We start from the raw sequence: 10500 nt of genomic DNA on the forward strand, positions 1-10500 counted from the left end.
TCCGAGGGTTCTTGTACTCGGCTGCGGCGACAAGGTCCGCGTTGGCGGCGTCGCGTTTCGCTTGCGACTTCTTCTTGCCTTTCTTCTTGGCGCCGTGCGGAGTAGACGCCTCGGGAACCTCTTCCGACGGGCGGCCCTGGGGCTGCTTGTCCTTTCGGAAGATGGCCTCGACCGCCTCCTGGCCAGAGGCGAACTTGGTGGCGATGTCCATCAGCTCGCTCGCCCTGGTGGGAGTCTTGTGACCCAACTTGCTCACCAGGTCGCGGCAGGTGGTGCCGGCGAGGAACGCACCGATGACATCTGAGTCGGTGATGTTGGGCAGCTCGGTGCGCTGCTTTGAGAATCGCCGGATGTAGTCCCGAAGAGACTCTCCCGGCTGTTGCTGGCAGCTTCGGAGGTCCCAGGAATTCCCGGGGCGCACGTACGTGCCCTGGAAATTGCCGGCGAAGGCTTGGACCAAATCATCCTAGTTGGAGATCTGCCCCGGAGGCAGGTGCTCCAACCAGGCGCGAGCGGTGTCGGAGAGGAACAGAGGGAGGTTGCGGATGATGAGGTTGTCGTCGTCCGTTCCACCCAGTTGGCAGGCCAGGCGGTAATCCGCAAGCCACAGTTCCGGCCTCGTTTCCCCCGAGTACTTTGTGATAGTAGCCGGGGGTCGGAAACGGGTCGGGAACGGTGCCCGCCGGATGGCCCGGCTGAAGGCCTGCGGACCGGGTGGCTCGGGCGAGGGACTCCGATCCTCCCCGCTGTCGTAGCGTCCCCCGCGCCTGGGGTGGTAGCCTCGGCGCACCCTTTCGTCGAGGTGGGCTCGACGGTCGCGACGATGGTGCTCGTTGCCGAGGTAGCCCGGGGCCGCAGGCGCGGTGTTGCACGTGCGCCCGGTGTAGACCGAGGCTTCCCGTATGAATCGGGAAGTCGCAGCATGAGGCTCCGAGGGGTATCCCTGCCTTCGGGAGGCAGAGCTCTCGGCCCGTCGGGCCGCAGCGCCTTCCAGGAGATTCTTGAGCTCTCCCTGGATTCGCTGACCCTCGGTGGTCGATGGCTCCGGCATCGCGCGGATGAGCATTGCTGCGGCTGCCAGGTTCTGACCGACCCCGCTGGACGCGGGAGGCGGCCTGACCCTGACGTCGTTGGCGACGCGGTGCTGGAAACCCTAGGGCAGGTGACGTATTTCTCCGGCCGGGGGCTGGCCTGCCCATACCTGCCCGACGTCCCGGCGGATCGACTCAAGTGCTCCTGCTCCCTCGTCGAGCCTGGCCTGCGCCCCGTGGACTTGCTCGAGCTGTGGGTCGTGACCCCCCGCCGGAACGGGGACCACAGCTAGCTCCCGCGGGATGTCGGCGCGAGGCGCCGGCCTAGGGAGATCACCGTCCTCCGGCATGCCGAGGTGGTTGCCTTCGGAGGGATCCCCTAGCTCGACGTGGAAACATTCGCGGCTTGGGCCGCAGTCCTTGTCGTCAAGGCTGCGGCTACCGTCGGAACAGTCGGAGAGGCAGTAGTCACATGCGGTCATAAAGTCCCGCATGGCACTGGGGTTGCCAAATCCAGAGAAATCCCAACAGATGCTGGGGTCGTCATCTTCCTCGGACCCAGAGGGCCCGTAGGTCGAGACGTCCGTCAATCGGTCCCAAGGCGACCGCATACGAAACCCCAGAGGGGTTGCACTCGCCTCAACGAGAGCGCCCGCCAAAGCGAGGTCGCTAGGCGGGTTGAGGCCGAGTCGAAATAATGTAGGATGGGAATCGGTCGGTACCTTTTGGTCGACGAGGAGCGACATAGTCACGTCGGGGACTGATTGCGCCGTCGTCTTGGGTACGAGGGCGACGTCCTGCAGGCCCTCCGCGAGCTCGCTGGCGTCGTCCACTTGCTCGAGATCGGCATGTCGCGGGGGGACGGCGCTCGCCTTCGTCTCGAACGCGAGGTCGATGCCCGACGCGCCCCCCGTTGGGACGCTGGGGACGTCGATTCGCTCGATAGCCGACGAAGCGCGGCCTCCCGTTTGGCCTTGGTCGCCCCGCCTCCTCCTCCGTTGCCGGGGGAGAGGACGGGGCGAGCTCGAATGTCGTTCTTCCACCACGCGGGGAAGATGTCGTCGATTCCGCCGCCGGCGGGCGGGTTGTCGGCCGCCATTGTTGTTGTCGCGCGGCGGTGGAAGGAGTATCATGTCGTAGCTGCCGTCGAGGGACATGAACTCAAGACTCCCGAAACGGAGCACCATCCCGGGTTGGAGAGGTTGTTGGAGACTGCCCATCTGGAGCTTGACGGGAAGCTGCTCGTCAACACGCAGCAGGCCCCTACCTGGCGCGCCAACTGTCGGCGTTTCGAGACCGGGGGGTCCCTAAGCCGACGAGTGAGTGTGCCGCGTGCCCCAGCCCAGATGGGTCGAGCGCGTGGGCGAGCGCGAAGGGGGGAAAGCGAGGTGGCCGGAGACGGACGTGAGAGAGGTGGAAATCCCGCGGCCTTCGTGTTCGTCCCGCGCCCAGGTCGGGTGCGCTTGCAGTAGGGGGTTACAAGCGTCCACGTGGGTGAGGGAAGCGAGCGGCCCCAAGAGAGCGCCTGTCCCCGTCCTCGTCCCCGCGCGGCCAACCTTCTCTAAGAAGGCCCTGGTCCTTCCTTTTATAGGCGTAAGGAGAGGATCCAGGTGTACAATGGGGGTGTAGCAGAGTGCTACGTGTCTAGCGGGGGGAGAGCTAGTGCCCTAAGTACATGCCAATGTGGCAGCCGGAGAGATCTTGGCACCCTGCTGGCGTGATGTCGTGGCTGTCGGAGGAGCAACGGAGCCTGGTGGAGGGACAGCTGTTGGAACGGTTGTGTCCTTGCTGACGTCGCCCTGCTTTCGTAAGAGAGCTGAGAGCCGCCGTCGTCACGGGGCTAGCAGGGCGCCATCATTGCCTATCTGGCGGAGCTAGCCAGATGGGACACCGGTCTTGTTCTCTGCGGCCCGAGTCGGCTCGGGGTAGGGTGATGATGGCGCTTCCTGTCGACGTGGCTGGCCTGTGCCCTAGGTTGGGCGACGTGGAGGCTCCTCCGAAGCCGGGGTCGAGTCTGTCTCCCATGGCCGAGGCCGAGTCCGAGCCCCTGGGTCGGGCGAGGCGGAAGTCGTCGGCAGAGGCCAGGGCGGTGTCCGAGCCCTGGGTCGGGCGAAGCGGAGTTCGTCGTCTTCCGGGGCTGAGCCCGAGTCCGAGCCCTGGGTCGGGCGGAGCGGAGTTCGCCGTCTTCCGGGGCTGAGCCCGAGTCCGAGCCCTGGGTCGGGCGGAGCGGAGTTCGCCGTCTTCCGGGGCTTAGCCCGAGTCCGAGCCCTGGGTCGGGCGGAGCGGAGTTCGCCGTCTTCCGGGGCTTAGCCCGAGTCCGAGCCTTGGGTCGGGCGGAGCGGAGTTCGCCGTCTTCCGGGGCTTAGCCCGAGTCCGAGCCCCGGGTCGGGCGGGGCGGAGTTTCCTATGGCGCCTTTGGCCAGGCCTGACTGCCTGTCAGTCTCACTCTGTCAAGTGGCACTGCAGTCGGAGTGGCGCAGGCGGCGCTGTCCTTCTGTCAGACCGGTCAGTGGAGCGGCGAAGTGACGGCGGTCACTTCGGCTCTGCCGGGGGGTGCGCGTCAGGATAAAGGTGTCAGGCCACCTTTGCGTTAAATGCTCCTGCGACTCGGTCGGTCGGTGCGGCGATTTAGTCAGGGTCGCTTCTCAGCGAAGGCAAGGCCTCGGGCGAGCCGGAGATGTGTCCGCCGTTAAAGGGGGGCCTCGGGCGAGACGGAAATCCCTCGGGGTCGGCTGCCCTTGTCCGAGGCTAGGCTCGGACGAGGCGTGATCAAGTCGCTCGTATGGACTGATCCCTGACTTAATCGCACCCATCAGGCCTCTGCAGCTTTATGCTGATGGGGGTTACTAGCTGAGAATTAGGCGTCTTGAGGGTACCCCTAATTATGGTCCCCGACATATATGTATGGCCAGAATCACAAATTGATTATAAAACATTTTCTTATAACGGTATAACACATATTTTGCATATAAGTTATCATAGTATACTGTTATTATATATTCCCGTTGCAACGCACGGGTACTCAGCTAGTAATCCCAGAAGTTTAGTAAATTCATATCTTACCCATTTTAACTCTGATTTAATCCGTTTAAGTTACATTAGATTCGTAATAATATTGTCTACATAGTATAACATTATTTGTATCATATCACATACTTTTATAATTAGATATTTGCTTAATCTATGATTTGTAGATTAACCATTCTAATCAACATTAGTTAGTCTATAATTATAATTTGACTAAAATGTGATCTCTAGTCAAGTTGTAATTTAGATTAAAGTTGAATTAATTATTTCTTTATATTATCTTTCTCACACGGATTTATAAAATCAACATAAGACCTAGTTTTAATTATTTAATCGCATAGATCTTCAGAAAACCATATCTTTTCAACTGTAACTCCGATTTTTGTGATTCTCAAATCTATGATCTCGTAGCGACGTGTAGAATACTAATGTGTGGTTTGTTTTCATCTTTGGTGTAATGTTATTGTATCCATTATTTTCTTATTTGTATGTATTGATACAAGTAGAAGCGAAGTCACAAGAAATCTAAAGCCCAACCTTGCGAGATACCGGTGTTCCACCAAAAAGGCACGTTGTGTCCTTGATCACATTTTCTGACCTAAAAATGTTTATGTTTCTAATAATTACAGTGGCACTGTTAGGTTAAAATAAAGGGACCTAATAGGTTACCTAGTTTTGTTTACCCTACACCTTGTACAAATGAATTATTGGGTAGTCTTGCTATTGCTTTACCTGGTTTTTGGATTACTAGTACTTATGATGCATGATCATGTTCCACTATGATTTATTATTGTTGGTTATTTATTATACATGATAAGATCATTTTGTTAATTGGAACATGAAGCGACCACCCGAGACAACAGTGTTACCACAAGGGTAGAATGAGACGTCCGTGGCCAATTAATTATGAAAGCTAATGAGAGATTATATTACCCGAAAGGGGCAAGCGGGGAGACATCGTTGTAGAGTATGCTGACTGTAATTACTGCGATGGGGTTACAGACCGTGGAACAAGGCCTATGCTCCAACGTCCTGAAACCGTAGCGGTTTTTTTTTCGAGCTAGTGGAACTTTATAAATGTCTTGCAGTGGATCTCTAGCCATTCCTTGGCAGTGCTTAAGGGTCTAGATAACACTTGCTAAAAGGAAAACACGTTTTATGGTAAAGATGCACAACCTTTACATAAAACTGTTATATCAGTCGTTAGTCATGGTCACGAGCGGCTCGAACCCTCACATGAGTAATTTATGAAATTAAACTTAATATGTCATACCTGTCATGTCATTGCATTCTGAAATTGAACTTAACCGCGGTGGGATGACGCCTAGCGGCAGCGAGAACTCGGCGGCGGTGGCATCTCCGAGAGCTGGGGCGAGGGAGAAGCGTGGCCAGGGAAGTGTTGGCAGCAGGAAAAGCGCAGAACTCACCGGGAGGCTTCGCCCGGAACGGTGGCATGCCCAGCACGCAGGGATGGCAGCGCGAACAGCGGCAAGGGGCAGATATCGAGATGATTGTAGTTTCAGCTGGGGAAAGGCTATAGGTCTGGATCTCACGCTCAATGTCGATATTGTGCATTCACAATTGCGAAGCCCTAAGCAAGCCAGGCGCTGCATATCAGCAACCTCATCGACATGCGGTGCACACCAAGAAGCACTGAGGCAGGAGCAGGCGATATGTTAATCCAGCAACAGTCTCCAGGAAGATTCATACATGATAATCAAACGACCACCGGCAGTGCCAGCAGGACTGCAGGAGATAATCAATCGACCAACCCACCAACAGAATAAAAAACGCATGGTAATGATCAGAGCAAGAGCAGAAACCACCCAATTATTATTGGCAAACACCTGATTGACATTGCAATTCTCATATGGTTCCCTGCGAACAACTACCAAATGAAAACCTGAGAGGCGACCAAACCGGAGGGCAGGGGGCAATTGTGAGCCTATCCTGCTGACATTGTAGACAAAATCCATAACCCATCATCATCATCGTAAGTGTGGCGGCAATGCAGTGCCATGGCACCCTGCGCCACCACAAGGAAAGACATCGGTACAGGAGGACCTTGCCGCGCATGAAAGAGGCATATCTACTCCTTGTATTTCATGCTCTCAAGCGTGAACCCAGGCATGTCGAAGGAGTCGGCAAACTTCTCCACCTGGACCTTGAGGTTCTCGATGTCCTTGTTGTTCACCAGGCCCTTGTTGAAGTCCTTGAGGAGCTTGCCGTACTCCTTCTGGATGTTCAGGCAGATGGTCACTGCCTGGTGGAGGAACTCCCCAATCTGCTCGAAATCCTTCTCCAGTAGACCCCTCGAGGTCATTGCTGGCGCGCCTGAAGTCAATAATAGCAAAGATGTGACTAAAAAACGTACTGTGTAGGCATAGCAAGTATATATGAGAAATTTTGTTTAAGCATTCCAGGAATGTCCTAGACTTGTGCTGTAACAGAATTTCCTTCCAGAGCTTAATATGAGATAATACCAGCAGCGCTGAATAGCATCGATGCACATGTATACATGTTCTACTCTGAAGATTGTGTTACAGTATTTTATTGTATGGCAATGTTTTCTGAGTTAAATGCATAAGTGGCCCTTGAACTTGTCAAGGGATGTCACTTAGGTCCACAAAGTTTGAAAATGTCATTTCTGGCATCCCTCGACAAGTTCAAGGGCGGCTCATGCATTTAACTCTTGTTTTCTAGTAGAGTTCTTAGCTGTGTTTTTTAAGTGTTGACATGCACTTTCAGGGTTAAGCATCATACTGGACAACCAATATGTAAGCCATGTATTATGTGACACCAATAAAGCAAGGTTTGGAATTTTCAATCTTGACAACCAACTCATTAACATTTGCAAGAACTAAACTACTCTGCATAGGAAAAATGTGAAGAACGGTGAAGTGAAATGGAACCAGAACTATTAACCTGGCTGCAGCAGTTCAAGAGATCAGATGATTCTTAAGGAGTATATCCCATGATTCCCATCACAGGAAGCAAGGACCAAATAAAGGCACAAGCATCACTCTATATGTATTTGGGACAATGGTAAACAATGTATAAAATATAGTTGCAATTCCGAATTTCAGAGATTACACCCAGAATTATTGTAAGTTTACCGATTTCAGGAATCATTTCTGGGATTTTTTTAGTTAGGCATACACCCCTCCCCCCTCCCAACATACCATAATCAGGGGCATCACTTTTGTGGCCAAGGTTTTGGCTTATTGGTCATCAAGATGAACTATGTGACCAAATGAGAGCTCTAATCTAAATTTTGGTTTGCCAACAATGGCCATACCAGGGCCAGACACCAAGAAAATATCTAGACACATCGCCTTTTCATTAAGAAGGTAGGCTCAAAGACCATGAAAAAATTTCGAACTGACATGTGGATAGCAATGTTGGACTAATACTTAATTGAAGCTTGCACAGAAGAAATGAACAAATAAATGATACTAACCAATGCGGACACCACCCGGAGACAATGCACTGCTGTCACCGAAGACAGCATTCTTGTTCAATGTGATGTGGCAAAGATCACATAGCTTTTCGACCTTGTTTCCTGTGGATATAAGACAACAGTAAAACAAGTTATAGTTTGGCCCCTTGAAAATGAAGCCCAGTTAGATGTTAATTTGCATACCAGTCAAGCCAAGGGGGCGGAGATCCCAGAGAACAAGGTGGTTCTCAGTTCCATCAGTCACCATCTTGTAGCCCTTGCTCATGAGATAGTTTCCAATTGCAACAGCATTGGCCTTCACTTGCTTTGCATAGGCCTTGAAGCCAGGCGACATAGTTTGCTGTAGAGCAACAGCAAGTGCAGCAATCTGGTGGTTGTGAGGGCCACCTTGGAGAGATGGGAACACTGCAAAGTTGATCTTGTCTTCGTAATCATAAACAGCACCCTCAGGCTGGCCCTTCTTGGGGGGCTTAGGGCCTTTCCTGTAGAAGATCATGCCAGCCCTTGGCCCTCTGAGGGACTTGTGCGTGGTTGTGGTAACCACATCACAATATTCAAAAGGATTTGCAGCTTCCTGAAATGGAGTAAGGCAAATAGTGAGATTTTTTTTAACATAGATTATTCAACTAACTAAACATTTGCAATGAATAGTCTCTTCAGATCTCCTCCGGACTCCAGAGCTCAAAAAAACAAATAATATCACCTTCTGTACTATGGCCCTAGAATAATACATTATCTAAGTGCCTCCCGACTCCAGTACCCAAAGGACGATACAAAAGAATTAGCGAAATCATGTCACTTCTGTACTATGACCCTAAAATAGTGCAGTAGCTCAGTCTACACACCAAAGTTGAGTTAGAAATCTGTATGTCTCATATTACAGCATATTGCTTATTAGATTCCACTATGGATTGCTTATATATGCATGATCATTGCATAACAGAAGTGGGCACTACTGTGACGTTAACATGCATGGACCCAAATTTGATAAGCAATAATGTACACAAAGATGCGCAGTGTGATTTGCTAAAGCACACTAAGCACGAGTTCTCTTATATATTGTCGTCAAAGAGTAAAAATTGTTAAGACCTCGTGCAAAGGTTTCAATTGGTACGGTGACTATCTGAGTACACAGGTTCATATCCATTGAGAATAATCCAAAACACCAAAATAAATGGAACAGCAGATCTATCACCATCAAAGGAATATATTTTTACACGAACTAAAGCAAGCCAAAAATATCCATTTCCATGACTGCAAGCCACATTTTGGTATATACAAAACAAGGCAATGTAAAAAACGACAGACAGCAAGCATCCATATAAAATGTTCCTAAATCATTTAACTTGCAAAACACTCAGATCTATATTATGTGATTAAACAATCCAAGGTGATGCACAAAACGACAGACATACAGCATCCATATAAATATTCATAAACACTCAGATCTATAATATTCAGTTAAACAATCCAACATTTCGATCGGCCACCAGAATTAATTGCCTAAATTAGATCCCAAGTAGAATCTAAACCACCACATGTACCATCCATCGCCATTTCAACAGGACTGCACAACATAAAGATCCAATTTCATGGAACTAACTGGTTAATCGAGATTGTTGTAATCAATGAATGTTGTACCTGCGCGGCGACGAGCCCGCTGATGTGCGCCATGTCGCAGAGCAGCAGGGCCCCGACCTTGTCGGCGACGGCCCTGAGCTTGGCGTAATCCCAGTCCCTCGGGTACGCACTGCCACCGCAGATGATGAGCTTGGGGCGGAAGTCAAGTGCCTTCTCCTCGAGCTTCTCGTAGTCGATGTACCCCGTTGCGGCGCTCACCTTGTACGGCAGGCTCTCAAAGTAGATCGAGGTGGCGGAGATCTTCTTACCGCCGGCCGTGTAGTACCCGTGAGTGAGGTGTCCGCCGGAGGGAAGGTCGAGCCCCATGATCCGGTCGTGCGGGTTGAGCAGCGCGGTGTAGGCGGCGAAGTTGGCGGGGGAGCCCGAGTAGGGCTGCACGTTGACGCCCCAGGACGCGGCGTCAAGGTGGAAGGCAGCGAGCGCGCGTGACCGGCAGAGGTTCTCGATCTCGTCGATGACGTCGTTGCCGCCGTAGTAGCGGGCGCCGGGCATGCCCTCGGAGTACTTGTTAGTGAGCGCGGAGCCGAGCGCCTCCATGACGGCGAAGGAGGTGAAGTTCTCGGAGGCGATGAGCTCGATGCCGCGACGCTGGCGCCGCTTCTCGCGCTCCAGGAGGTCGTAGATCTCCGGGTCGGCGCCCGCGAGCGGGGTTAGCCCCCATGTGGCGACGGGGTCCATGGCGGCTGCGTCGGCGCGGGAAGAGGTGACAGGAGTGGTGGCAGCGAGGAGTGGGCGTGGGCGGGGGCGGGGGCGGAGGCGGAGGCGGAGGGAAGGACGGGGGAGGGAGGAAGGGGCGCCGGGATATATAGCGGTGGTGGACGGGAGGTGGGCGCGTGTGCACATGTGGGAGGTGGGTGGTGGTGGACTGGTGGTGTTGTTGGTGGAGGTGCGGTGCGGTGGGGTCGGTGCGAGCGAAGACGAGGTGTTCGACAGAATGCGGGGGCGGAGATTGGTGCGGTCGGAGGGGGTTGGTGTGGGCGCGAGACGCGGTCTGCTTGGTCGGGTTGGGTCTTAATGAGCTGGGCTTTGATGTGGGAACTATAGCTAGGAATCGTGTGTTCTCTTGCCTTTTGGAAAGTGCTGTGATAAAAGAATATTAGTGATGCTTATAACTTTTTAAATGACTAATAACGACTATGCTATGCATTGTCCAGTGGATTTCATCAAATTAATAAACATATGGGTCGATATGTATATATAAGTTTTTGGCTAAGCTCATTGTTAAATACACCTTTTGTAGTCAATTTCACAAAAATAAAATTTCACCACTAGGTATATTGTCGCAAACAGTCGATGACGCTACATGCACGAGCAGTGTATGAGCGTTACGCAAGCCACTGT

At 52.4% G+C, this 10500-nt stretch overlaps 1 protein-coding gene across 1 annotated transcript; it reads right to left on the bottom strand.

Annotated features, from left to right (window-relative positions):
• Nucleotides 1–5610: 5610 nt before the first annotated feature.
• LOC100192461 (uncharacterized) lies at nt 5611–10140 on the bottom strand. The gene is made up of 4 exons (NM_001137681.2): nt 9160–10140; nt 7702–8092; nt 7519–7620; nt 5611–6392 (listed from the first exon to the last, which is right to left on the bottom strand). The coding sequence occupies exons 1-4, from the start codon at nt 10000–10002 to the stop codon at nt 6148–6150; spliced, it is 1581 nt and encodes a 526-aa protein (NP_001131153.2). The 5' UTR covers nt 10003–10140; the 3' UTR covers nt 5611–6147.
• Nucleotides 10141–10500: the final 360 nt, after the last annotated feature.

This window comes from Zea mays, chromosome 4, assembly GCF_902167145.1.
Source record: "Zea mays cultivar B73 chromosome 4, Zm-B73-REFERENCE-NAM-5.0, whole genome shotgun sequence".
Lineage (NCBI taxonomy): Eukaryota > Viridiplantae > Streptophyta > Magnoliopsida > Poales > Poaceae > Zea > Zea mays.

What these genes read in the sequence shown, in the direction of transcription:
- LOC100192461 (NM_001137681.2), bottom strand. Translation starts at nt 10,002, where the DNA reads ATGTGCACACGCGCCCACCTCCCGTCCACCACCGCTATATATCCCGGC. An exon ending in GCGGGCTCGTCGCCGCGCAG is followed by an intron (nt 8,093 to 9,159) that starts GTACAACATTCA and finishes ACTCCATTTCAG; the next exon opens with GAAGCTGCAAATCCTTTTGA. An exon ending in TCCGGGTGGTGTCCGCATTG is followed by an intron (nt 6,393 to 7,518) that starts GTTAGTATCATT and finishes TATTGACTTCAG; the next exon opens with GCGCGCCAGCAATGACCTCG.